At 44.0% G+C, this 27,663-nt stretch overlaps 5 protein-coding genes across 5 annotated transcripts; 3 read left to right on the forward strand and 2 right to left on the reverse strand.

Moving 5' to 3' along the window:
* Positions 1–13,247: 13,247 nt before the first annotated feature.
* DEU56DRAFT_760764 (uncharacterized protein) lies at positions 13,248–14,153 on the reverse strand (the record flags this gene model as incomplete). Its single annotated transcript, XM_041350469.1, has 1 exon — positions 13,248–14,153. One exon carries the CDS (start codon positions 14,151–14,153, stop codon positions 13,248–13,250), a length of 906 nt encoding a protein of 301 aa, XP_041202793.1.
* A 519-nt stretch (positions 14,154–14,672) lies between these two features.
* Positions 14,673–15,113, reverse strand: DEU56DRAFT_760765 (uncharacterized protein; the record flags this gene model as incomplete). Its single annotated transcript, XM_041350470.1, has 2 exons — positions 14,673–14,691; positions 14,761–15,113. The coding sequence occupies 2 exons, from the start codon at positions 15,111–15,113 to the stop codon at positions 14,673–14,675; spliced, it is 372 nt and encodes a 123-aa protein (XP_041202794.1).
* A 4,486-nt stretch (positions 15,114–19,599) lies between these two features.
* Positions 19,600–19,815, forward strand: DEU56DRAFT_746765 (uncharacterized protein; the record flags this gene model as incomplete). The annotated part of the gene is made up of 1 exon (XM_041349226.1): positions 19,600–19,815. The coding sequence occupies one exon, from the start codon at positions 19,600–19,602 to the stop codon at positions 19,813–19,815; it is 216 nt and encodes a 71-aa protein (XP_041202795.1).
* Positions 19,816–19,852: 37 nt separating this feature from the next.
* Positions 19,853–20,068, forward strand: DEU56DRAFT_746799 (uncharacterized protein; the record flags this gene model as incomplete). The annotated part of the gene is made up of 1 exon (XM_041349228.1): positions 19,853–20,068. A coding segment is annotated over one exon (216 nt), but the record flags the coding sequence as incomplete, so codon positions are not given.
* A 905-nt stretch (positions 20,069–20,973) lies between these two features.
* On the forward strand, positions 20,974–22,133 carry DEU56DRAFT_927637 (uncharacterized protein; the record flags this gene model as incomplete). The annotated part of the gene is made up of 1 exon (XM_041358622.1): positions 20,974–22,133. One exon carries the CDS (start codon positions 20,974–20,976, stop codon positions 21,970–21,972), a length of 999 nt encoding a protein of 332 aa, XP_041202797.1. The 3' UTR covers positions 21,973–22,133.
* Positions 22,134–27,663: the final 5,530 nt, after the last annotated feature.

Here is a 27,663-nt window from a genome sequence, read left to right on the forward strand (position 1 = left end):
TTTCCCAAGCTCTCGTGCTTATTGGCCACTTACCTCGCGTGTTCCTGTGCTTCATGTGCACTTAGTCGCCTGACTTCTGCCTGACTCAGCTTCCTCTAGAGGTTGAACATATCACCCTCACATCAGAGCAAATTCTCTTGAGTCTATTTCACTGTACCCATATTGTTCTATTTTTCTATGGCTTATTCAACCGATCAGACTTTCTCACTAGCTGACAGAGTATGTTTGTAAGCATGTCACGTGACTGGGAAATGATCTGAGTTATAAGAATTCAGCTTGACTCATCATGCTTTGTAAGACTTGTAACTGTATTTATAATCTACGTAGTAACTAGGATGACTCAGCTCACCAAAAGGCTTGATTTGTAAGCACATTCTTACCAATCCATGAGATGACTCATGCCTTCTATTCATCATGCTTTGTAAGATAAAATTGTATTTGTAAACTACTTGGTAAACAAGCTGATTCAACATATCAAAAGGCTTGGTTTGTAAGCACATTTTTACCAATCCATGTGATGAATCATGCTTAATAACCTGGCCTTCTAAAAGGTAAAAAAGGAGCTCATTTTACACCATGAAATAAAACTTTCCACTTTAAACCTATCATATTATTTGAGAGTGATCAGGAAAGACATGGTAAGAGTGCAAGCAAACAAGTTGCTTTGAAGTAAGATTTTGACACAGCAATTTCAAGTTATAGTAAAGCCCAAGAGAGGTTGTCTAGATAACCAAATTGCTCATGTACATAATGAATACCTCTCTCTTTTACAGGAAGCATAATTAGATGGAAGTGGACCAACACCACAGCCCATCAGATGTGATGTCCCACCAAGAGGAGGAAGTTGTAGAGAGGCAAGAGAACTAGAGTACGAGTCTCAGTCACGGTGAGCAAAAGTGATTCCATGTAGCCTGTTGGTGTAGACTACTGATCCGTATGAGTGAGAGTATAAGTGCTCGTCCCAAGGGGATTGCTACTGAAGGAAGTCTTCACGATAAATGCGAAGGAATTGACCCTATGGGCTTATGATCTATGCGGCAGATGCGCAAAGGTAGACAGGAAGATCCAATGTAAGATGGAGAATGTCTGGATGGAAGATGGACCTGACGGAACAGATGTCTAGTGGTACGACTGTGACTGACTAGGTATCAAGGTGGCAAGGTTTCAAGGTTTCAAGGTCTTGATGTAATGAGCTACCGGAAGTGATCCGTGGAACGGAATAGAATTGGCTAAGTTTGGAAGAGCAGAGGCGCAAGTATCTGTACTGAGGTCCATTGCGATGCGGAAGGCTAAGGGGACTTTGATCACATGGACTTAGACACAAAATCCAAGGGAGTAAAAGGAAGTGATATTGTCAGAAGACGACACAACTATTTATCATGATCCGTAAGAACTCGAAATCCTCTAAGCGGCAGTAGTACAGGCGAGTCCATAGTGCGGTAATATGAATGGCAAGCAGCCTCATGTATGGGAATGTACATGTAATACAGACTGTGGTTGATCAGAGTGACAAAAAGAGACAAATGATGCGCCAATGGGGATGGATGGACAGGGATGGACAGGGACCAAAAGCAAATGACGGTATCTGTTACGGTTTGCGTATCCGTTAGGTGTCCAGAAGGGACAGATGTTGACGGAAGAGGTCGGATGGGTATGGACATGAATACCTGACCAGGTGAGCTCCGGATCATACATAATGGACAATTGTGAGGCTAGCGTCAGAATGTTCGGTACAACAGTTAAAGGGACTACATTCAATGTAGTACTATGAACCTAGAGTACGAGTTTATATATAGTGAGTACAGTAAAACAAATGTGAAGACAACATGATACACACCTCAGTCATGGTTAAAGGGACTGAGGTGTGTTGGCGTGTGCTCGTAGTCTTATATAGAGTTAGAAGACAGTGAAAAACGGAATGAGAAAATGAGAAAAGGTACTGTCAATGTCTTGGAATTATATATGTCACTTTGTTGTGACGTCCTGGATGCCCTGGTGGTCAGGTGTACTCTCAACAGAAGTAAATCTCAGTCAAAAACTCAAGTGTTCCCTTGACATGATAGATGAAGACACAGAAGATGATGATGAAGAATATGACGATGAAGAAGCAGGTGGATCACATCCCATCCACTGGCAAAGATTGGCGCTTGAAGTAGTGTACACGAACATTTATGATAACATATAAAGTCAGTTCAAATAGACTGACGACCGCTTCTCTGCATGATCTAGGAATATAAAGATGGCAGGCACTGACTCATCTGTTTGCACATGTTTACATCTCAGCTTATAAGCATGCATCATCAGGGTGGCTGTGTCCTTCAGCATCTTTGTCTGCTACTTCTACCTTCTCAAACAAGACTAGACTAAGTTTATATAATCAGCACCAATGGTGAGTTTTTTTGTCAGATAAAGAAAAAACAAGAATTCAAACTCTTATCCTGTCTTTGCAGGCCCCAACTAAGAACAAGAGTGTGAGTGAATTCTATACATTCAAAGATGAGCTGTCAAGCTTTTGTCCACCATAATAGACCACATCTAAATCCACTATCAAGACCTCTGTGAGTCATTGCTTAGTCAGCATCACAAATCACTCATGTGTGATCTCAGACGGCATCCAAAGCTGGTGTTAGGGTGAGTCTCCAAATCTTGGGATCAACAAGCGGGCACCTGCTAATTTTATGATCACCAGTCTGGTGGCACCACCACAAAGAGCAAAGGTAAGGCCTATAAGGTGACCAGAAATGAAACAGACACAGGAAAAGTGTTTAATGTTTGCATCCATGTTTCTGGATTTTCTTTGCTCAACTGCCCATTTCAAAGCTACAGGGACCACAAATTGAGTTCATGACCCAGTCAGCCATCCAAACAACAATCAATGCAATCAATCAAATAATTTTGAAAGCTTCCCTTGGCTATGCATTAATGGATGTCATATCAGATGATGACTTGAGGAGGGGTCCAAAGATTGTCGCCCAAACCATCAATCTGCGAGCTATTGATGACTCCTTCCTCAAGAATTTTGCTTCTTATGTCAAGTATCAGGGCCTTTACAACAAAGAGGTCCAAAATGCACTCCTGGTTGGAATAGATCACAAGCTCGTGGAGGTGTCCTTCCTGGAGAAAATGAAGCCAGGACAATACACAAACATTGTTCAGTAGACTTCAAAGGCTGAGGAGGAAGGGGCCACCATGCTGCTGTACAATGACAGTCATCACAAGGCCTACATGCATTCCCACAGCAGCATCACCACTTCCTACCACCAATATCTTCATGCTAGGGACGAGCTCAGCAAATCTCAGGTAGAAGTCAAGAAGGATTCACTGACCAAGGCCATGAAAATAGCCTTCAAGGAGACCATAAGAAAACCACCCATGGAAAGTGGCTGGTCCACTTTATAGATCAGGGCAAGTGAAGATAATAGACAGGCGCCCGCTTATTTGATGCTGACCGAATTTCAGACAAGATTGAATAATCCAAACACTGTGCCCTGATACAGCACACTTTGGCTAGCAATTCTTCTCTGATCAATGTATCCGATAATGAAGACAATCAACTCGCTCAGATTCTTACCATCCTTCATTGCATGCCATGTGATAAGTGAAGAAATTACATTTCCCAGCTGTCAATTTATTGAGGCTGCCAGTTGTTCTCCCTCTTTCACAGCTAGGAAATGTAATTTCTTCACTTATCACATGGCATGCAATGAAGGATGGTAAGAATCTGAGCGAGTTGATTGTCTTCATTATCGGATACATTGATCAGAGAAGAATTGCTAGCCAAAGTGTGCTGTATCAGGGCACAGTGTTTGGATTATTCAATCTTGTCTGAAATTCGGTCAGCATCAAATAAGCGGGCGCCTGTCTATTATCTTCACTTGCCCTGATCTATAAAGTGGACCAGCCACTTTCCATGGGTGGTTTTCTTATGGTCTCCTTGAAGGCTATTTTCATGGCCTTGGTCAGTGAATCCTTCTTGACTTCTACCTGAGATTTGCTGAGCTCGTCCCTAGCATGAAGATATTGGTGGTAGGAAGTGGTGATGCTGCTGTGGGAATGCATGTAGGCCTTGTGATGACTGTCATTGTACAGCAGCATGGTGGCCCCTTCCTCCTCAGCCTTTGAAGTCTACTGAACAATGTTTGTGTATTGTCCTGGCTTCATTTTCTCCAGGAAGGACACCTCCACGAGCTTGTGATCTATTCCAACCAGGAGTGCATTTTGGACCTCTTTGTTGTAAAGGCCCTGATACTTGACATAAGAAGCAAAATTCTTGAGGAAGGAGTCATCAATAGCTCGCAGATTGATGGTTTGGGCGACAATCTTTGGACCCCTCCTCAAGTCATCATCTGATATGACATCCATTAATGCATAGCCAAGGGAAGCTTTCAAAATTATTTGATTGATTGCATTGATTGTTGTTTGGATGGCTGACTGGGTCATGAACTCAATTTGTGGTCCCTGTAGCTTTGAAATGGGCAGTTGAGCAAAGAAAATCCAGAAACATGGATGCAAACATTAAACACTTTTCCTGTGTCTGTTTCATTTCTGGTCACCTTATAGGCCTTACCTTTGCTCTTTGTGGTGGTGCCACCAGACTGGTGATCATAAAATTAGCAGGTGCCCGCTTGTTGATCCCAAGATTTGGAGACTCACCCTAACACCAGCTTTGGATGCCGTCTGAGATCACACATGAGTGATTTGTGATGCTGACTAAGCAATGACTCACAGAGGTCTTGATAGTGGATTTAGATGTGGTCTATTATGGTGGACAAAAGCTTGACAGCTCATCTTTGAATGTATAGAATTCACTCACACTCTTGTTCTTAGTTGGGGCCTGCAAAGACAGGATAAGAGTTTGAATTCTTGTTTTTTCTTTATCTGACAAAAAAACTCACCATTGGTGCTGATTATATAAACTTAGTCTAGTCTTGTTTGAGAAGGTAGAAGTAGCAGACAAAGATGCTGAAGGACACAGCCACCCTGATGATGCATGCTTATAAGCTGAGATGTAAACATGTGCAAACAGATGAGTCAGTGCCTGCCATCTTTATATTCCTAGATCATGCAGAGAAGCGGTCGTCAGTCTATTTGAACTGACTTTATATGTTATCATAAATGTTCGTGTACACTACTTCAAGCGCCAATCTTTGCCAGTGGATGGGATGTGATCCACCTGCTTCTTCATCGTCATATTCTTCATCATCATCTTCTGTGTCTTCATCTATCATGTCAAGGGAACACTTGAGTTTTTGACTGAGATTTACTTCTGTTGAGAGTACACCTGACCACCAGGGCATCCAGGACGTCACAACAAAGTGACATATATAATTCCAAGACATTGACAGTACCTTTTCTCATTTTCTCATTCCGTTTTTCACTGTCTTCTAACTCTATATAAGACTACGAGCACACGCCAACACACCTCAGTCCCTTTAACCATGACTGAGGTGTGTATCATGTTGTCTTCACATTTGTTTTACTGTACTCACTATATATAAACTCGTACTCTAGGTTCATAGTACTACATTGAATGTAGTCCCTTTAACTGTTGTACCGAACATTCTGACGCTAGCCTCACAATTGTCCATTATGTATGATCCGGAGCTCACCTGGTCAGGTATTCATGTCCATACCCATCCGACCTCTTCCGTCAACATCTGTCCCTTCTGGACACCTAACGGATACGCAAACCGTAACAGATACCGTCATTTGCTTTTGGTCCCTGTCCATCCCTGTCCATCCATCCCCATTGGCGCATCATTTGTCTCTTTTTGTCACTCTGATCAACCACAGTCTGTATTACATGTACATTCCCATACATGAGGCTGCTTGCCATTCATATTACCGCACTATGGACTCGCCTGTACTACTGCCGCTTAGAGGATTTCGAGTTCTTACGGATCATGATAAATAGTTGTGTCGTCTTCTGACAATATCACTTCCTTTTACTCCCTTGGATTTTGTGTCTAAGTCCATGTGATCAAAGTCCCCTTAGCCTTCCGCATCGCAATGGACCTCAGTACAGATACTTGCGCCTCTGCTCTTCCAAACTTAGCCAATTCTATTCCGTTCCACGGATCACTTCCGGTAGCTCATTACATCAAGACCTTGAAACCTTGAAACCTTGCCACCTTGATACCTAGTCAGTCACAGTCGTACCACTAGACATCTGTTCCGTCAGGTCCATCTTCCATCCAGACATTCTCCATCTTACATTGGATCTTCCTGTCTACCTTTGCGCATCTGCCGCATAGATCATAAGCCCATAGGGTCAATTCCTTCGCATTTATCGTGAAGACTTCCTTCAGTAGCAATCCCCTTGGGACGAGCACTTATACTCTCACTCATACGGATCAGTAGTCTACACCAACAGGCTACATGGAATCACTTTTGCTCACCGTGACTGAGACTCGTACTCTAGTTCTCTTGCCTCTCTACAACTTCCTCCTCTTGGTGGGACATCACATCTGATGGGCTGTGGTGTTGGTCCACTTCCATCTAATTATGCTTCCTGTAAAAGAGAGAGGTATTCATTATGTACATGAGCAATTTGGTTATCTAGACAACCTCTCTTGGGCTTTACTATAACTTGAAATTGCTGTGTCAAAATCTTACTTCAAAGCAACTTGTTTGCTTGCACTCTTACCATGTCTTTCCTGATCACTCTCAAATAATATGATAGGTTTAAAGTGGAAAGTTTTATTTCATGGTGTAAAATGAGCTCCTTTTTTACCTTTTAGAAGGCCAGGTTATTAAGCATGATTCATCACATGGATTGGTAAAAATGTGCTTACAAACCAAGCCTTTTGATATGTTGAATCAGCTTGTTTACCAAGTAGTTTACAAATACAATTTTATCTTACAAAGCATGATGAATAGAAGGCATGAGTCATCTCATGGATTGGTAAGAATGTGCTTACAAATCAAGCCTTTTGGTGAGCTGAGTCATCCTAGTTACTACGTAGATTATAAATACAGTTACAAGTCTTACAAAGCATGATGAGTCAAGCTGAATTCTTATAACTCAGATCATTTCCCAGTCACGTGACATGCTTACAAACATACTCTGTCAGCTAGTGAGAAAGTCTGATCGGTTGAATAAGCCATAGAAAAATAGAACAATATGGGTACAGTGAAATAGACTCAAGAGAATTTGCTCTGATGTGAGGGTGATATGTTCAACCTCTAGAGGAAGCTGAGTCAGGCAGAAGTCAGGCGACTAAGTGCACATGAAGCACAGGAACACGCGAGGTAAGTGGCCAATAAGCACGAGAGCTTGGGAAATGCACTTGAATCATGGGAAAACAGTGCTTGATGGAGCACAAATGCTGAGAGATGTCTTGGATCATGTGAGAGGCGAGGAATGGATATTAAGTGAATGTTTTAGAGATATAGACTGATAAGAGAAGGAGAGTATGACTCCTGGCTATAGATAGGTGCTCTCTAAGGCATAGTACAAACTGCGTAACTCTACTTTGGTAATTGAGTAAAGAACCTTCTCTTAAAAAAAACCAGTAGATATAGAAGATAGCTAGCAAAGAGCGAGCAAAAGTGTCCTAAAGCAGCCGATTAGCATGTGAGAGCAGCTGAAGAATATCACAGGTGTAGGTAAGGAGACAGTGGCTGTCAGAAAACAAATATATGTATGTAATACACACCTAGGGACCAAATAGACAATGGATGGATGGACCTGACAAAAGCCGATGGAAGCGCGTAAATGCACACTAAGCCCAGATTTTCGCTCTCATACCTACCACCATCAATCGCTACCTAAATTTTGCACTCAATATCTTCCTTAAAACTCTATAATGCATGCCTAAATGTGCAATTCACTTTCCAAACCACAATCAAATCATCGACAACAATATCTTTAGAAGTATTGATGGACTCAGTCTGCCATGTCAAGCAGCTGATGATCCTGAAGTTAAGAATACTATGTACAAGAGGTAGAAAAGTTTACATTTTATATCTAATGTACTAGCATTTTCACCCCGAGGTGAATTAAACTCAATCTCTGAACACTAGCATTCTCATTCTCATGTTTTCAGGTGTCATCATATCTGCAGTACTTAGCTTCAGTGAAAGACTCCCGATGGCTATTATCTCTTTGCTGATTCTGCATTTCCTCATGGGACTGCAGCTATCTCTGGCAAGATTCAAGTGCCACTCAAAAGTGGTGCAGTTTTTCCTGGAAATGCACATGAGCAGCACAAGCTATTGGCATTCAACTGCCAGCTGCTCTCCTACCGTCAGACAGCTGTGTGGGGCATGTGAATGATTCAAGGCTCTTTCAGTCAACTTTGTGTTCTACTTAATGTTAATGATCTGGCAGGGCGACAAAGGCTTCTGGAGGTGTACATAAGATTGAGCAATGTGCAAGCTATTTGTGTTGGTATTAATGAGATTTGTAGTATACATATGTCTATCTGGAAGGCATCTGAGGACAAACAGTTGTGGATGAACTTAGGTATTCTATTGAAATCTGATTTAGTTTCCTCTCTTTTATTTTTTGTTGCCTGTGTTTGTTACATAATCTTTTCTTTGTACCTTGATACCTCACCAAGTCACAGTTGCACTGCTAGACATCCGTCCTGTTAGGTCTGTTCCCGTCTAGTGTAGAGAGTGATATCTCTACAGACTCATATCCCCTCATTTATACATCAACCTCATCCCTATCCGCAGGTAGGCGTGTTACATGCGTGACCTTCCGCGCTCTTCCACAGCACGTGCGGCACATGCGCATCCTTCTGCACACTGGTGCTTTACTCGGCATATCCTCCTATGTCCTGCCCTGTCTGTCCGGTTCTGTTGGTGCATACTCCCACTGTTATCTCTGTTGCTGACCACATCCAGGGTCTCTTACATATAGACTTACCACATATCTGCTTCCTTATGCGCTTCCGCACAGCGTATCCACTTCCCTTATATTTCAGTACCCTGAGAGTGCACATAGTGACTTACATATTGATCATTCCGGACTTACTTACTTTCCCTGAGTTGGACTCTGTATCAGATTTCCTGTTGAGTTGCGCACTAAGCGCTAATATCATCATCTTTTCTGCCTATCATTTGTCTAGTCTGATTAGACTTGTCTACTACCCTTGAGAAGCATCCCTATCATCAGCCACCACCAATTCCTTATCTCACATGTACTGTGCTTTAGCCGCATCCTTCCGCTCATCTCGTGCATCCGCTGTGCATACATCGCGCATCTTCATGCGCCTTCACATATCTTCAGCTTCAGCAGTTTCTTTGATCCCACTTATTCTTAGAGAGATTAGTCTCAGTAGCATCCCCTAAGGGACGATTCAACTAGACCGCCTCTCAATGTTTATATTTTGTGACTCCCCAGAGTTCGCATTACTATTTCCTCACCCACACCGTGATCTTTGTCAATGCTGTTTCAACTGGCAAAGGCAAAACCATCATATGGTGGTTAATCATGTACTTGCAGATTGTCAAAGGTTTCTTGTTCGACTACCCCCACTTACTGTTGTTGCTTGTTCAAGCAGTTGTTATTTGAATCATTGAATCAAGCCTCACTTTGGACAATATGATGAGTTCACACAAACAACCATGGGGGATTCTGATAGTGTGTGTGATGCAGCGAGGGTTAGCTGGCTGGAGTCTATATGTCTTTGTGTGACAATTATTGCGGTGATGCTGGAGAAGCTGCAGTTGCAGTTGGTTTTGGTCTGTACTTGAAGGCAGAGCAGGAGAGGCAACATGGGTACTTGAGGGATGGACCGTATATTAGTGCAGAGGAGGCCATTGCCATTTACATGGCGATCATTCACTGGCTAGAGAGCTGCAAATTTGCTCCTATCCCATTCCCATAAGTGAGCTAAGCATTTGTTATACGTCCTAACTTACCGTTTTCTCTTGTCCTCTGTGTTGCAAACATGACACGAAACTTCTTGTACTTGCACTTGAAAAGCTGAAGGAGACTTATTCAGTCAAGGGTCGCCTTAACCAATCACAGTGTGAAGAGCTTGCCCTCATTGGGCAGGTGTATGATGATCCACACAAATGTCTGTCATGCATCAAGCAACCGCCTCTTACCTAGTGTACATTCAAGAAGGCTGGTATTCAGTGATTGATATGAGCATGATGATCTTCCCATGATGTGTACCATCGGACCCTATGGAGGACAATATTGACCGACATATGGACATGTTACTTCTTATTAATCTCATCAGACCTCTCAACTCCACTCATTTCAATTTCGACAAACCCACAAACATCCTGATTTTGACCATTAGACCTCTGAATTCCACTCCCTTCAACATCTAAGTCCTGTGAAGGTGCGAAAATCATAACCTTTTTTACATGACAAGGGCTGCCACTGTAGATTTTAGATCTAATATGGACTCGAACATCAGTAAACTGGCCACTCACCAGCGGTACTCCTCTTTGGACACCACCTGCTGACTCCATCGACTTGAAGCCAATCTCACAACAGCCTCCACCGCGATGTTCTCACGGCCTTCGATGTATCAGCTGTATCTCTACAAATATGGTGAGCGGGCGATTGGACATTGTTTCTTTACTCACCAGATTCATAGGACCCATATTTACTGATTGATATGCAGGAGATGCAGGAGACTGATTGACATGCAGGAGATGTGGGGGTAAGATAGCACTCTTCCCTTTTAGGGTATTGTGACATGTCACTTTGTCACTTTTTCACATTACAGTGGCACAACCACCACTACTAGTACACATTGCACTCTCTGATACTGCAGGTGAGGTTCTGAGGGCAGTGGTGACCTCACTCAACTCCCTTGTTGCTCTTTTCTGCCTGGGAATGATTCAATGGACTGTAGTGCACCAACCTGGACTATAATCTTGGGTCAACAGTCAGAACCCTCATCTCCTTCCATGTCCTCAACCCGTGCCTTCTACACTAATATGGTGTCTGACAAGCATGAAGTGTTGGTATGGCCATGTTCTAGACCTGAAGGCAAGTACCATGTGATGCTTCTCGGCCACTTTCACTTAGTCAAAATTTAGGTGCCAAAATTGAAGTATGTTTCCAATGCCAGCCCTAGTCTCTTCACATATCCTCCTCCCACTCACACCTCCCAAATGGGATACCTTTGCTATAACAGCTACCACTGTTCTTTCAATGACTGCCAAGGTTGAAGACCCACGCCCTCACTCCCCCACTACGAGCCTTTATGAAATCTCATCGAACATGTGTGCCATACCTTCTGCTACCATCCTGTAAATACACACACCGTCGGCGCTTTCTCAGCACAGAAATAGTACATTATTGACAAGTATGTGTTGACCATATACGGTTATCCAACTAGTGAGAATTGGAAAGATAGTGCCAGAAGACAAAGACAAAGAACCAGAGGAAATTTGCACTGACCTTCGGTGGAAGCTAGGTGAAAGACTTGCGGTCTCCGGGAGTATATCTTCTGAAGCTCCTGGACCGCTTACCATGGGTGCTATCTTGGCAAAGTGTGACAGAAAGTTGACTCGTCTATAGGTTGTGAGCATCACTGTGGTACTTGCACAAAATGGCTGGAACATTAAACTGCCACATGAGCCATGCATCTCTCATGAGATATCTACACCCATATCATACTGGTTGACTTCACTTCAACCCATCCAGTTCCTTCAACTTGGGAGAAGTGATTGCTTTAGTGTTATGTAAGCTGTTCCTGATAACCATAATAGATATCATGAACAAACTCTCTTATTCAGTGTTCAACATCGCCCTTATGAGCTCGCTGTCTCTTTATCTCATCAGGCACCGGCACTCCTCAACGAAGACACATTATCTTTACGCCCCCACCCAACACTCCGCTTCATGCCCCAACCCATCACTCCCCACTTCATGATTCAGCTTCCTCCAAGCTCCTAACATCCCCCAAACCTCATCTGAAGTCCGCCATCTGCCATTGTTCAGGAATAGAGATGAGAACCACTTGGTGTATGAAGTCGCCCTTACCACAGCTTTGGTGTCGATTTTGCTTAGTTTTGCTATCTTTACGCACAAGGACTTGTGGTGGCTGATGATGAACTTTGGACTTTATTTGTACAGTATCGACATTTCCTGACATGTTCTGTTAGCTGTAATTGGAACTGAATTTATGTTTCTATCTGTTTTGTTGTCCTTGCCAGTGTGTTGACGGCATACACAATGGAGCGGTGCAGCTCAGGCTCCTAGCAAGTGACAAGGTATTACCTGGACGTGTCACAACTGCCAGCAATGTCCATCTCTTGTCAATACTACGAGAGTTTTGCATTTCCTGATTGCCAACTAGGTAACATTGCAAACAGTTATGACAAAGTCAAGCTCAGGCAGTAGGTGACCACTTTTATGGCTTTTTCGACAGTTTATCTATAAAATATCATATTTACAAGCCATACATATCTTCATCAACATCAGAGTTTTATTGCAATTGCTGGTCATTCAGTGTCATGGTGCTGGTGCCTATATATCTCCATATATTTGGACATAATAGGTGGATGTTTGATTTTATTTTGCCAGAAATATCTATTAACATCACCTCATGGCTGATTTCCTGATGTTGGTGATCGAGCTCACATACAGGGCATCACCTAAGTAAAGAAATCAAAATGTATAAGTGCCATAGGTTCAGAATATGGTGAAAATGGCACAAGGATATGACAATATGCATCATATTATCATTTCATGGTTCTTTAGTCAAAATATAGTGATAATCTAGCTGGAATCTAAGATTCATGTGACATTTCCACCATTCCATAATTTCTTTTTTTTTTTCGCTGTGTCACAGATATGGTGCGAAAAATATGTAACCTATACTGTGGGAAGGTTTACTACACCCTAACAACTTTAGGGGTCTACCAGATATTTCCAGTGGTTTGTGGTGTAAATGAAACCTCTCTTACAGGTAAGATAGACCTCCTTCATACACCAGTTCATCATGTGATTTGAGGATAGAATACATGATTTTGGCTTGTTACTCTGTTTAAACTTATAATTAGCTAAATCTGTTTCAAGATCTTGTGGGAATGTGCTCGTAAGGCTCGTACCTTAACCTCGTGATCACATGACTTATTAATTATACACTTGTTCGATGCCTTGATTAACTCACTTGTTACAGATTACTTTACCTTTATACCTTGTTACCCTTTGTCGGTCCTTTGTCCAATGCCAGACACTAGCTACCATTGTTGTTGCAACACTTTCTGATTTTATTTGTACATGTGTTATCTAACATATCGACTATCCTTTTTTTTGGTTGTGCTTAGGCAGTTACACCAATGTATGTGCTGTTCCTTTCATCTCCACCTTCCTCACAATCATCGCCCCCAAGACGCCACAATATAACTGCCATTTTGTCGCATGCGATCTTTGTCTGTCCAATCATATTCATTGGGCTGAATTCCCAATGCAACGTATTCTCGTCTATGGTGTTTCTGGTAGTGCCTGGATAATACGCATTCCGGCGACACTTGTGCGTTCCTAAATGAAATGGTTCAGCATTGATGTGGAATACGGGATGGGCATATTTCATCAACACATTCACTGTGTGTAGATTTGTTCTGTCGTCCATATATATGGCTGGATTTACTAAACTCTTTTTATCTGCTGTCCAGGTTGGGTAGAGGGAGATCAGGGTATGTGCAGTCATGTAATTCATGACCGCTGTAGAATGATATTGAAGGATTGGTATGGTGGCGCTTGCCCAGTCGGTGATGATTACGTCTATTTTTTTCTTTCCTTTGGCGAGTTTAACAATCTTCATTATTGCAGATGAGTCATATTCTGTCTTTCGAACAACGGTGTTCATCAACTCATATTCCTCAATGTCCTTGAAGTGGCTCATCATGGCTTCTTCAAATTCTTGCATGGCGCACACGTCTAAATCCTGCAATCCAAGAGCGTCCGATTTTGCTTGAAAGAGATGCAGTGTGCTTGAACCCAATATAACTGATCTGGTCCGCTCAACCAGGTTTATGAAAGCACCGACATCATCCACAAATCTGTTGAATAACGCTCTGTGATGCTCATCCATATATTCTTTTACACCTTCGTTATTCTCCATTCTAGTTTTTGCGAAGGACATCAAGTCAGGGAGTGAAAGTTCTTCTAGTACGCTCCTTTGCAATTCGGTGCATAGCTTGTCAAAGTTGCCATTAAAGTTCTGCATCATTGGAAAGTCAAATGAAGAGGGGATGTTTGTGAAATAAGTTGGTTTGTCTTCGTTTTTCTAACTTCTAACCATCTTTAATGATGATTAATAGGGTCTTTTGAATTACAATGACGCACTGCTCTATCAATCATGAGCTCCGATCTCGAATGGTGGAATAGCATATGGTCGCTTTTCCGGCAATAATACGGTCTGCTTTACTTCTTCGTGATTTTCTGTGCCCCTCTTAACCGACGATTAATAGGGTCTTTATTTTCTTACACGGATAGGATCGCCACCGGACATTTCAAAGATCTTCGGTTCAGGAGTGTACAAAATTGTCATTGTTTGGGGTGGGCAGGGCTGTCAATGGAGACTGTATCATAAATGCGGTGATGGGTACTGATATCTTGGCGATTACACGAGAGACCTCTGATTGCTCAGTTGGTCGACAGCAATAGTCAACGTGCCATTTCATTCAAGATGTTTCAGTTACACATGCATCCTTATCCCTTTTTCATCACTTTCTCTTTATTCTTTTTAATCATAATCAGGCACTCTGCATAGTATTCTGAATTGTTGTGTTGATTAGTCACGAGCTTGAGGACAACTTTTCAAGGTCACTTACTGTTCAACAGCCTTGCATGCGGTGATGAAATCCTTTCTATCTAGATCTTCAACTTTTGTTGTATTCATGATTTTGAAGACCAAGTACGGGCACAACAGTGTTCCATGAAGTTTCTTGTCATACAGCACACTGAAGACTGTAGCATCCAGAAATTTTTCACTTTTGATGGTGACTTGAACTTGCTTGATTTCCGTAATGTTTTTGAAATAATTGCCTGGCCATCTCAGAACAACTCTACCACTCCTCTTGTTTTTGACAATGACTTTGAGTAAACCATTTGACTCAGTAAACGCGAATAAGCAAGCCATGATCTGACGGTCGTTGCTAGTTGTTTGATTAATTTGGTCGGTCATATTGGGAGAATTGTCGGTACCTCAAATGAATTCAACATGGTTTAAATATGTTTCAGAATTTTCAGGGACTCCTCGGTTGGTTGAACCCTTTTCATATTTGCCGATCTCTCTGATGTCATATTTGTGTTCTCTCCTGATATCATGACATCAGGGTCTAATAATTCATGACAGCCAATGTCTTGGTCTTCACAGTTCTATCAAAGTTTGCTTCAGGCTCCATATTCAATGGTCGCTCGCAAATCAACCAACACCGTTGATGTTTACTCCATCGAGAATTATATGTTCTCTCATGAGCCAGTCAATTTTCTTCTTCTTTCATTTTCGACAGAATGTACTAATAGTTTTATTTAGGAGGGACAAACATATCATAGAGCGATGTTTTATGACACCAATTGTGAAGAAGCTATATTAACCTATGTTCCTGAAGATACAGATGGTGTTGCTCGTGTGCATATGTGGATAAGCGGAGGCCATCGTTCCTGTCTCAGCGCTGCTTCACCCTGTATTCTCTCTGTTGGAGGATTCCCTGGTTCTCGATTCAGTGTTTTCTCGGACGCATATAGCGTCATTTTCTTTAACCATCATCCAGATCTTCCTGTCAATTGAGTGTTAGGTCAATACGATTTCGCGGATGGGGTTCACAAGTGGTATGGAGATATCTTGGTTGTCAAGCATGTAGGCCATGTTTATAAAGCCTTGCAATCCATGGCTTTTGATGAGAAGGTTCTCGTCGATGCAGTTTTAGCCAGGTCAGTCATTTTTTGTTGTCTACATCCCCATAATAATGATGTATCATACAGTCTGTCTCTTTTGTTGTTGCATCGTGAATAACTATGTGATCTCTAACTGTTCTGCTATCACTGCCTTTGATTCTGTTTACCTTTACATCTCTACACTATTCACAATTCTTCATTCCGGGCAGATGTCAGTTAGATTCTTCCATTATATGAAATCACTTACTCTTGTACCGCTGTGGGAGAAATCGTAGAAGTCCACTATAGTGATAGCGTACCGATCCTGCTGGGTGAGAGAATAGTAGTCGACCCAAGGGGATAGCTCTGGGAGCAGTTTCTCAAGTATGAGCAAGGGGAACAGTGAAGAGGGAAGTAATGTGCTGAAGACAGAACAGCTGCATGTGGGAGGATGTGTAGGGATGCGGTGTGGGGACAACAAATCTGCTGAGTAGCAGAAGGTGTTGGGTCTTGCTGCCTAGCTGCTATGCCTTGAGAGACAATGTAAGACCCAGGCTTTCTTGACTAGGGAGTGCTCAAGCAGGGAGAGAGAGAGAGAGAGTGTGTGTGTGTGTGTGTGTGAGAGAGAGGGAGGGTGTCACTCCAGACAATGAGGCTAGAACTTGGTATCAGGAGCAAACTAGTGAGCTAAGAAGCTACAACCAGAGAAGCTACAAACTGGGGAAGCTACTACTTAACCCTAGAAGGGGAGCTACCAGAATATGAACTGAATACTGCTAATGAGTGGAAGTGTAGGGCGAAGATTTGATCATTAGGTAAGCAGTCAAATGCCAACATAAACAAAGGAAAGGGGTAAGTAAAGCTAGGTGGAAACTGTCAATACAAGGCCACAGGGAACTAGTTCCCTACAGCAGAGTATATGGATGCGAAGTCTAGGGAGTACCAGGTATGTGGGACAGGTAAGGTACCAGGTATATGTGGAGATGCGTAGGGACTGTCTTGCGAGTAAACTCAACTGGAACTAACAATAGCCAACTGTCGATGACGATGCGAGCACTCGCGCGGGATGAGAAGGCAAACAAGTGATTGCTCAAGCAAGGAAAGACAAGGTAGGACTAAGCTAGTGACTCCGCAACACACGTCCAGAGAGGGAATGTAGGAAAGTGATGGATATGAGTCTGAGACATAGTATATAACAGAGTCCATAAGAAACCGGAACCGTATAAGCGGACACATCTACAAGCGAGGTCATGAGGAGATAATATGTAAGTAACACTATGTGGCCTCATGTACTGAAGACCTGTATGTAACGATCCTGCGAACGATCAGGAATGACTAATGAAGATGGAAACACACCAGTGGGGGCAGACAGGCTTGGATAGGATATGGACGGACGATGCGTGGCAATGCGATGCATAGTCAGGGGTGTGCAGATTCCGCAACCTCGCACAACGGTCCGTGACGAGGTGTGACTGTGGGCACAACACTTGTCTAGCTGGTGGAATGAATGTCATACGGGGCTGCAGCCAGGATGTCTCCTACACCGCGTTCACTACCGCCATAAAGTCTTTTCTTGTAAGACTGATGATATTTGTTTCGTTGACTTCTTTCATCGCTAAGTATGGGCCATTCTTTCTTCTATGTGATCTTATGTCATATTGTTACAATAACATACTTCGGACCGGACCCCCCTATCTTTTCTCACCTTGTACTGCCTTATGACATCCTCATCATCTTCTTGTATAGCATCTTTGATCGCCATCTTATCTTGTATCTCTTATCTTGTACCCTGTACCCTTACCATTGCCTCGGTAGACCTGCCCTGAAGTAACCTTTACCTATAAGTAGTCGATCAGCTTGTCCTGTATTCTCTAACTTGAATCTACTCAGTATTCTGATAGACCTTCCTTGAGCAAGATCGCTCTCGTATACGATTTCACTTAAGACTCTTTGTCTTAGTATCTATACTCGATCGATACCCTTAGCCTTGTCTTTACTTGACGACTCTTGTCACCAAGTCTTGACACTAACAATAACGACAAACGAACCTCTGCATCATCTCCGTCTCAGCTGAGACTTAGTACAGAGTCCTTACCTGAGTCAGCGCTTTCAGCATAACATGAGGATTTGTGCTGATTCTTCTTCAATGTTATGGGTGAACAGCATTCTGCACTCTGTTATGTCTTGTTCATTTTTGAAATAATGTCCGTCTGTTGTGATTATGTATCCGCCTTCTGCTTGATCTGTGATGTAGACATTGACAAATCCATTTTTTTGTGAAGAGGAGACTAGACAAGCGATGACTGTACGTTGTTGGGACATGCCATACTAGTTTCGGTACAATGTTGATTTATCTCCTATAATTCTGTGTACTAGTATTAGCTGTTTCCTGGGTCCTCGTATTCCAATGTCATGTTTTGATCATCTCGCTGTCTCAATCCGACAAAATCATACTACATGTTACAGTGACCCCATCATTTTTCCCATCATCATTCTTCTCTGATCTATTCTTGTTATCTCTGACTGCTTATCAACATGCGCTGCATGAACATTCCAGATAGTTCTATGATGTTCTTCTTGACTCCCTTACTTCCATAGTCGGCCTGGTCCGTGCTTTTCCTGTTCACTATAAATACTGTGATAGTTACACTTGTATTTCTCTAACTTGAATCTACTTGGTTCTTTCCGATACTTGATCATCTTCTGAGGAAGATACTTGATTCCGATCTAGCTCTTGCAAAGAGGCTAGTCTATACTCAAATTTCGTCTAGAGGGAGAGCCCCTCAGACGTCTGAACCGAACATCGTAACACTTGAACTCCTTTATTGGATTAGTTACACAAGAACTATCCAAGTCATAACACTACATAAGGAAATTTTGGCCACGTGGACCCCCTCCCCCTCTCTGTCGAAAATTTGACGTGTCAGTGTCATGGTCCTTTGTATTGCACACCGCTTGGTTGAACTCATCTTTTCCTGCCACTCCAAAACAATTTCTCACTTCTCCTGAAATGTACGAATCAACGGAAACTCCATATCATCTGTCGAATGATGACTCTGCAACATGTAAGCTTTACGATGATGGATAGCATCACACTCCAAGGTCCTCGCACATTGCAAATCTGATGCCTCATCGCGTGCAACACAATGAGTGACCGCATTGATCTCACGAGACGAAACAGAGAAAGGTTCAGGAAGAATCAAACTAGCAAAATCGTGACAGGGCATCAGTACAACATCAAATTACTTAAACCAACTTTTTTGGACTTTTCAATGCTTTATGGCCTTTTTTTCAATTTTTTTCTGAATTCACTGCCTCATCCAAACTTGTGTGTTCCAATATGTTTTATAAACCTAAGAGACATGTTTAAAAACATAAAAACAGAAATTTGTTACCAGTAAGTGGCACAGAGTGCTGATAATTTTTATTTTCAAATCCTCTCCTGAAGTGGTAATCTTTACAAATTGTGAACTCCAACCATTGGAACAGTATGAAATAATCATAATAAACTATTCCTGATACTCAAGTTGGGACCAGGCAGTGAACTGATAAAAAAAAGGCCACTCATTTTTGAAAAGAAGTGAAAAGAAGTAAAAGTCGTCGGAAAGGGCCAAAAAAGGCTGATTAAGTAATTTGAGGTTTTCCTGATGCAACATTGGAATTCAGCAGCCTACAAGCACTATGAAACATCGCTTAAGTGTCACTTCAAAGGCAATGGAAGTCCGGATTACCTTGAGTTTGTTTTCACGTGTTGTGTTGATCCTACAAACCATAGACCCCATCACCGAAAATGTATGCAGACTGGTCAGGGTATGAACAATCTTGTCACAGGCATGAAAGACTGTGCTGTGCGGTGTGGTGTCTCATCTGGGTCTGATGCCACCGGCACACAACAAACTATTACTGGATCAGTTTTGAAATATACAGCGGAGGCTCACCGTGCTTTGATAGCGATGCGTTGTGCAGTGAATAAACACCCATTTCAATCAGTGGCAGATCCTCTCTACTAGTACTGACACTCGTATAGCTTCTTCAGTTGACGCTGAACAGGCATTCTCCGGTGGCCGTCTGCAAGTCAACCACCTTCAGCACGGCATCAGCTCGCAGACCTTCAAGGCACAGGTCGCCATTGGATCTTGGCTCGATACACCACTTATGCCCGATCTCAGTGTTGCTACGACAATCATGCGAAAGAAAATGGGATGGGCAAAGGGAAAAGAGAAGGGATCAGAGAAGGACACAATTGACGTTGACTCTGATTAATTTTTTTCATATTTCATACATGTGTTCTCGTACCTACGCTATACACTACCTTCACCCGGGTGACCAATACCACCTGCGGATCCACCCATGGATCCACCCACACCCATGATAGTCTGACCCGTATGGGTGCGGGTAGGCATTCAGAGTGCCACCTACCCGCGGATTGGGTACGGGTGCCACCCGGGTGGACCCATGTCACACCCTAAGTAGAATTCCCGTCGTCGGGGAGGGGTTGATCCGACAACACAAGCGAAGTGGTGTACCAAACATTCTTTCTCTGGCCTCACAATTGATGATTTACTTACTTTATGTTGGTACTCTTACTGCTGACATAATCCAATGAAGTTTTGACCTAGTACCAGTATCAGTCTGAAAGTCCCCTGTCCTTTTGTCTTGTTTCCTTGTCTGTTTCTCTCTCCTTGAGCACTGAGCCTAGAGCAGAGACCCTTTAGGGTCGAACTAGCCTAGGCCAGCAAGACCCAACATTTCCCTGCAGCTCAGCAGGATTGTTGTTCGCACAGCGGGAGGGACCAACATTGAAGAAGTCAACGAAGATGAACTAGACGCCATAGCAGATGAAGTCGTGTCGCTCGCTACCAAAAAACACTGAGATGAGAGACTGAGAACACAGCACAAATGCGAAAAATACGGTGCTAGGATAATTTCTTATATTTTCAGAATTCCCAAAATTGTATCCACATATTACCCAATTCAAAATAACAGCCTGTGTATTCTCAAAGACTCTCGAAATAAACCATATGTATTATTTCCAACACATGTGACTCCCGGCGTGATCAATCAATGAATATACATATGACGTCGACGCGCGCACAAAATCACTAAGTCCCTCGCTATATCATAGTGTCGTCGTCGAGCTCATCATCCCTTGAGCACTGTAGCTGACCATGTCAACGAATTGTTACAAATGCAGCTGTGCGCGCTGCTCGCAGCATCCAGACAGATTCACGTACCAGACACGGCAGGTTATTACGAAGCACGCGAAGAAGTACCCCCCTGTCTTGCAACCAACAGGTGTCGATATCAATGCTGATGCAGGCGCAAATCCGATGAATGATGCATCCAGGTCATCATCTGAGTCTGAGGGTACCGACCATCGAGAGATACCGGAGATTCCACCTCAAGGCAGAGAGGATGAGTATGATTTCGAGTTTCAGCATATGGACGACCAACATGCGGAAGAGCAGCCTCGATTTCAGGCAGAACGACAAGAACCTGTCCAGGAACTCCAAGACTTCAACTTCCGTCCGGTGGCATGGCCTGACGTGCGAGTTCCTGGCAGTGACCAGGATCAAGAGGATCGGCCGTCCCTTGTTCCACGAGCCTTCCAAGAACGTCCGGGTGTCCGCCTTGCCTATCTCAACACAGTCATTGGTAATGTCTTTGGAAAGCAGAGCATACAAGCTGCAACGGATGCTCTCAACAATCAGCTAAATTGTATGCTACTCGAAGGTGTACTACCCGAGCATCCGCGTCCCGTCCGCCATCTCCTCAGCGCGAAGTGTCGACTCGGCATTGATGCTGACCAGTGGGTCACTCAATATGCGATATGCCCCGAGTGCTGGAAGCACTTTACTCCTGCTCAGGTCAAGGAGCTTCCATCTCCCGAGTGTACTGTGCCAGACTGCGAAGGAGTACTATACGACGAACATACTGATGCGAAAGGCAAGCATGTCAGAACCTCCAAAAAGATCATGCCGCACGTATCTCTCATTGGCAGCCTTCGCCGAATGTTCATGCGACCTGGTTTCGCAAAATCAGTTCGAGACAGCCGACAAGATCGTCCAGGACAAAATGAAGACGAAGACTATGTCATGACCGATATGCATGACGGCATGTTATGGCATGAGCTCGAGACTGTTACGACTTGGATAGTTCTTGCGTAACTAATCCAATAAAGGAGTTCCTCGTGTTACGACGTTCTGTTCAGACACTTGAGGGGCTCTCCCTCTAAGTGAAGTTCGAGTATAGGCTAGTCTCTTATAAGAGCTAGATCGGAATCAAGTATCTTCCTCAGAAGATGATCAAGTATCAGAGAGAACCAAGTAGATTCAAGTTAGGGAATACAAGCGTGACTACTGCGGTATTTATAATGGACAAAGGAGGCACGGACCAGGCCGACTATGGAAGTGAAAGGAGTCAAGAAGATCATCATAGAACTATCTGGAATGTTCATGCAGTGCATGTTGATAAGCAGCCAAAGATAACAAGAATAGACGGAAGTATCTAGAATGTTCATGCAGTGCATGTTGATAAGCAGTCAGAGATAACAGGAATAGATCGGAGAAGCATGATGATGAGAAAATGATGGGGCCGCTGTAACATTACCCCCTGTTTATCGTCTGAAGTCACCGACTTCAGCAACTTTCCAACCTTGCATCGTCGTAGTAGACGAGATCCGCGTCAGCGTTATGAAACTCCAACAGATCGTCCCCCGTGCGTTTGTTGGCGAGCTCCTCTGCTTCTCGCTCAATTCGCTCGATAAGTTCGTCTTGGTCCGCTTCCCATTTAGCAAGAGCGTCATAGAAGCCGTCTTCGTTGTGCTCCATGGGGAGGACTCTTTCGCCGTTGAGTTGGCAGCAGAAGACCGATAGGTGTCCAGGCTTGAACACGAGGCACGCTCTGCAGTAATATTCTGGGCAGTTCTTGTGACGATGTCCCATTTCTTTGCAGTGGCGGCAAATGATGTTGTCATCGAAGGAAAGAGGGGGTGGTAGCGATCTGGATGACTTTGGAGGGGTTACGATATCTGGCTGCGAGCAGTGGTCTTTGTTTTTTGGAGGGGAGCGTGATTTGGGTTTGTAAGGTGTTTTCTTTGCGGGGCTTTTACGACGTTCTGAATGCCTGGGCGCGTTCTGCGGTGGAAGGATGGGTAGTGTGATTGTCGGTTCAGGAGTGACGGGGATAGCAGTAGGAGGAGGTGGGGGAGGAATGGCGACCTCGGTTGTGACTCGTTCTGCGATGGTTTGTATGGCTTGCGTTACATCCTCCTTGAAATACAAAGGAAGGAGATGGAGAGCAAAGGTCCGTATTTTTCTTTGACAATAGAGGATGCTGCGCTGAGTGTCGGCATTGCCTACATTTTCAGCGATGGTTTCCAAGAGACTGGTGGTGCGGATGATATTGACGGTGGTAAAGGTGGTGTCATCCTCTCTTTCAGTGAGGATGCGTTCTATTTCAAGAGCATGTTGTGGGGATAACAGGGCGGATTCTACGAGGGAGGCAGCGTCAATCTCGTTAACGAGGTCGAAGTATTCAGCGAGTTGGAAGGACGAAGACATGGTTTGTTCTGCTAGAATCGGTTCTGGAGACGAGTGTTCAATGGAGAAGTCGGGCTAATTTGAGGCGGTTTTTATAGGTTTTCAGGATTTCTAGGGCGTTCTGAAGTTCCTTTTCGGGCAGCCATGAGTTTTCTGAACTAGGGTAACCCTTCCATGACACGAGGAAACGGCGTCTTCCTTTTACGTTTCCCTTGTGGGCGAGGATCGCTTCTATCTCGTATTCCTCTTGTCCGTTGATAAGATCAGGTGGTGGTTCAGGATGGTTCGGGCCGTGAATTTCAGTTTCCCGATAGGACGATAGTTCAGAAGCATGAAACACGGGGTGAGATTTCCAAGATTCTGGGAGACGGAGTTTGAACGTGATAGGGGAGAGGACTTTTTCAATTTCGAAGGGACCATATCGCTTCGGCGCGAGCTTCCTTGATGGGAGATGGGTGATAAGATGCGCAGCAGACAGCCAAACTTTGTCTTTAGGTTTCCAGGGTTCGAACTTTCTTCCAAATGATCGTTCGGCCATACGTTGCATTGCTAGTTTATGACAGGCAAGGGCTTCTTCTCGAATCTTCTGGAGGTGTTTTACTCGGTCTTCTGCGGCAGGGATAGCGGAATCGGGGAAAGCGTAAGGAATTCCTCGAGGCTCATAGCCCATCATGAGGAAGAATGGAGAGGTGTTTCGGGAGTCGTGTTTTCGGTGATTATGGACGAATTCTGCCATAGGAAGATGTTTTACCCAATCTTGGGGGGTTTGACCGGCAATAAATGCGGAGATAGGTTTCGAGTTCTTGGTTCAATCGTTCAGTTTGTCCATCAGTCTGCGGGTGGTAGGCGGTTGAGAGGGCAACTTCGTAATCAAGGAGTCTTCCAAGTTCTTTTGCGAATTTTGATGCGAATTGGGGACCTCTGTCGGAGATGATCTTGTCATATAAACCGAATCTGAGGAACACTTTCTTGAAAAAGAGTTTGGCTACTCCTTCTGACGTGATGGTTTTCTTGCAAGGTGAGAGAATTAACCCCTTCGTAAGCCCATGGTCTACCACGACCATGACAGAGTCAAAGCCTTCCGATGGTGGGAGGTCGGTGATCAAATCTACCGAAACTTGAGCGAAGGGGCGTAGAGCGGAAGAGGGAATAGGGTTTAGAGGGGGAGTCGTGGGGTGCATATCGGATTTCATCTGTTGACACATCGTGCATCCTTCGACATATTTCCGGATGTATGTTCCCATTCCAGGCCACCAATAATCACGCTTAACTAGTTCTTCAGTTTTAAAGCGTCCGGGGTGCCCGGCAGTGGGGTGGTCATGGTGAAGATTTAAGATGCGATGGCGGAGATTTGCGGGGACGTAGGCTCGGTTCTTATAGAAAAGTGTGTTGTCTTCGATACGCCAGTCAGAGAGTGCGGATTTCATAGGAGGGGCATTGAGCCCGTCTAGGGCCTATTGGGCTGCTAGGATAATGGGGTCTGAGAGGGGATTCTGGAGTTTCAGTGCTGCGGCAAGGTCGATATCAATGAGTCGTCCAAATAATTCATCAGGGAGGAGGGTAATATTGGTGTTATCAGTTTGGCCTGCAGAATGATCTGGTCGTCGTGAGAGAGCATCAGGGGCGGCGAGTTTGCTTCCTGCAACATGATGTAGTTCTAGATCGAACTCGTTGAGGGTTAGCTGCCAACGTGCCTGCCGACGTGTCAGGTTCTGTGCTGATCGGAAATAGAGAAGATTCTTGTGATCGGTGAAAACTACTACAGGGTGTGGGTTCCCTTCAAGATAGTGGCACCAAGCTTTCAGGGCTCGGATGATTGCGAGGAGTTCCCGATCATAGATCTGATAGTTTCGTTCTGCTGGATTAAAGGATTGGGATAGATATCTGCAAGGATCATAAGCACCATTCTCGTCTGTTTGTAAAAGAACGGCTCCAGTGGCAACAAGGGAGGCATCGGTGGCAAGAGCGAATTGTCGTGAGGGGTCGGGGTTTCGGAGGACAGGTTCAGAAAGGAAACATTTCTTCAGCTTTTGGAAGGAGCTTTCACAAGCTTCTGACCACGTAAATATTGCATCCTTTTTTGTCAGGTCGATCAAGGGTCGTGCGAGGTCGGAGTAGTGGGATATGAAATGACGATAGAAGTTACAGAATCCTAGAAATGATCGGACTTCTTTTACAGAGGATGGAATTTGCCATTCACTGATGCCGGAGAGTTTGGCAGGGTCCATCGCCACTTGTCCGGGTCTGATGATCATTCCTAAGTAGTCCACCTCCTGGGCATCGAAGGTACATTTTTCTGGTTTCAGGAAGAGGGTTTCTTTTCGGATGATTTCAAGAATACGGCGGGTTCGGCTTTGGTGTTCTTCAAGAGTTTTCGAGAAGATTAGGATGTCGTCCATGTAAACGATCATCCATCCTTCATCAATTTCCTTCCTGAATGTTTGATTCATATACGCTTGAAACGTGGCTGGTGAATTGCACAGGCCGAAAAACATGACCTTTGGTTCAAAAAGCCCAAACGAGGTAGTGAACGTGGCTTTCCAGCGGTCGTCAGGATGAATCAGGATGTTGTTGTATCTGGATCTAACATCCATCTTCGTAAAATAATTTGCGCCCTGCAATTTTGCGATTAAAGGGGGAATCAGGGGAAGGGGGTATGCGTTCTTTATCGTCCATTCGTTGATATAGCGATAGTCTTGGCAAGGGCGAAGGGAACCGTCTTTCTTTCCGACAAAGAAGAAACCACTGGCTTGGGGGGACTTTGATGGTTGAATGAAATCTTTCGAAAGGTGTTCGTCTCAGAAAGCTTTTACGGCTTCGGTTTCTTTCTGGGATAAAGGGTAGGTTTTCGCTGATTTAGGGACATAGCCCGGTTTGATTTCGATTCTATGATCCACTCCTGGCCTAGAGGGAGGTAACTTGTTTAACCCGTCTTTAGCGAAGATATCGGAGAAGTCGTGGAGATAGGATGGGACGAGTTCTTCGAAAGTCTTTTTCTTCTTTCTCGTGCATCCCTTAGGGCAAATTCTTGAGCCTTGTTGCTGGTCTTCAGGTATTCTTCATCGGTGGTTTTCCTCGAAAATATCCATTGATTTCTTAGCGGTTGTATCAAGATTGCTCGTTTAAGCTCAATTGCGGATGTTCCATCTTGGGTGAGAGGGATGTCGAGGGAAAGGTTTTCGATGATCCTGACAGTTGACCCATCAGGAGAGTATTCAACGAGCACTTCATCGTTGTTGATCGGATAAGTGGAGACATCATCCACTTTTCGGGCAAACAAGGTTTCAGTAGGAACATCGTTCCAAACGTCATCCTTGGTGTCGTATTGGGGAAGGGGAGTGGGAATCTTCCACATTTCTTGGTATTCTTGTTCTAGCTTCCGAGAGTGTGGAGTGGCTGGGAGTTTGAGGGTGTCTTTTACCCAATCGATGTCAGGATTCATAGCCGATAACCAGGGTTTACCAAGGAGAATCATATCTCTTTCTCCCATGGTCATTACGTTGAACTTCCCGATCATGAGGTGTTTGTCGATTTTTATGGCTAGATGACAATAATGGGTACATTGCTTCTTCGAGAGTTGTCCATCGGCGTTTCGGATAGAGAAGGGTTTGTTGAACTTATGAATCTTGATTCCATGTTTCCGGACAAACATCCAGTTGATGAATGTTGCCCCTGCGCCACAGTCTACTACGGCGGTTGTGTGCAATGCTTTATTGGGGTGTACGGAGGAGAAGATGGTCGCCGGGACCCTAAATTCTTTAGTCTTTCCTACATTCTTGGCTATATGTACATCGATATATGGAGTATCTGACATTGCGGCAGGCTCCGAGGTTAAAAATCCAAGTTCCATCTTCTGACAGATTCATCGTCTTCTTCTTCCTCGATCTTGCTGGAAGATTCTTCATCATCAGACGCTTCGCGTCTTACCAGTTGCTTTCCTTTTCCCTTCTTTCGGTCATCTCCAGAATCTCTAGGATGGAATGTGCGGTCGTTCGCACGATGTCCGACCTTTCCGCATTTGAAGCATTTCCTTGCCTCATGTATTCTCGTTTTCATCTTCGGTTAGGTGGTCTACGTCCAGCGTTCTCGTCTCTAGGGGTGCCTGAGAAACGAGGGGTCTTCGGTTATTGTTCTTCCTCTGTTGTGCTGATTTGAGTGATGGGAGGTGTTGCGATAGGGGAGTTGGTAGGCATTTTCGATGTTGATAACTTTCCTAAAAAGTTTCTCTGCATCTTCAGGGACTCTCCGGAGTTACATAACTTCGTTACGATGTTGTGGTTTAGACCGGCGAAGAAATAGTCTTTACGGCGGCGAAGT

This window comes from Suillus clintonianus (genome assembly GCF_016758775.1).
Source record: "Suillus clintonianus strain FC179 chromosome Unknown DEU56scaffold_128, whole genome shotgun sequence".
Lineage (NCBI taxonomy): Eukaryota > Fungi > Basidiomycota > Agaricomycetes > Boletales > Suillaceae > Suillus > Suillus clintonianus.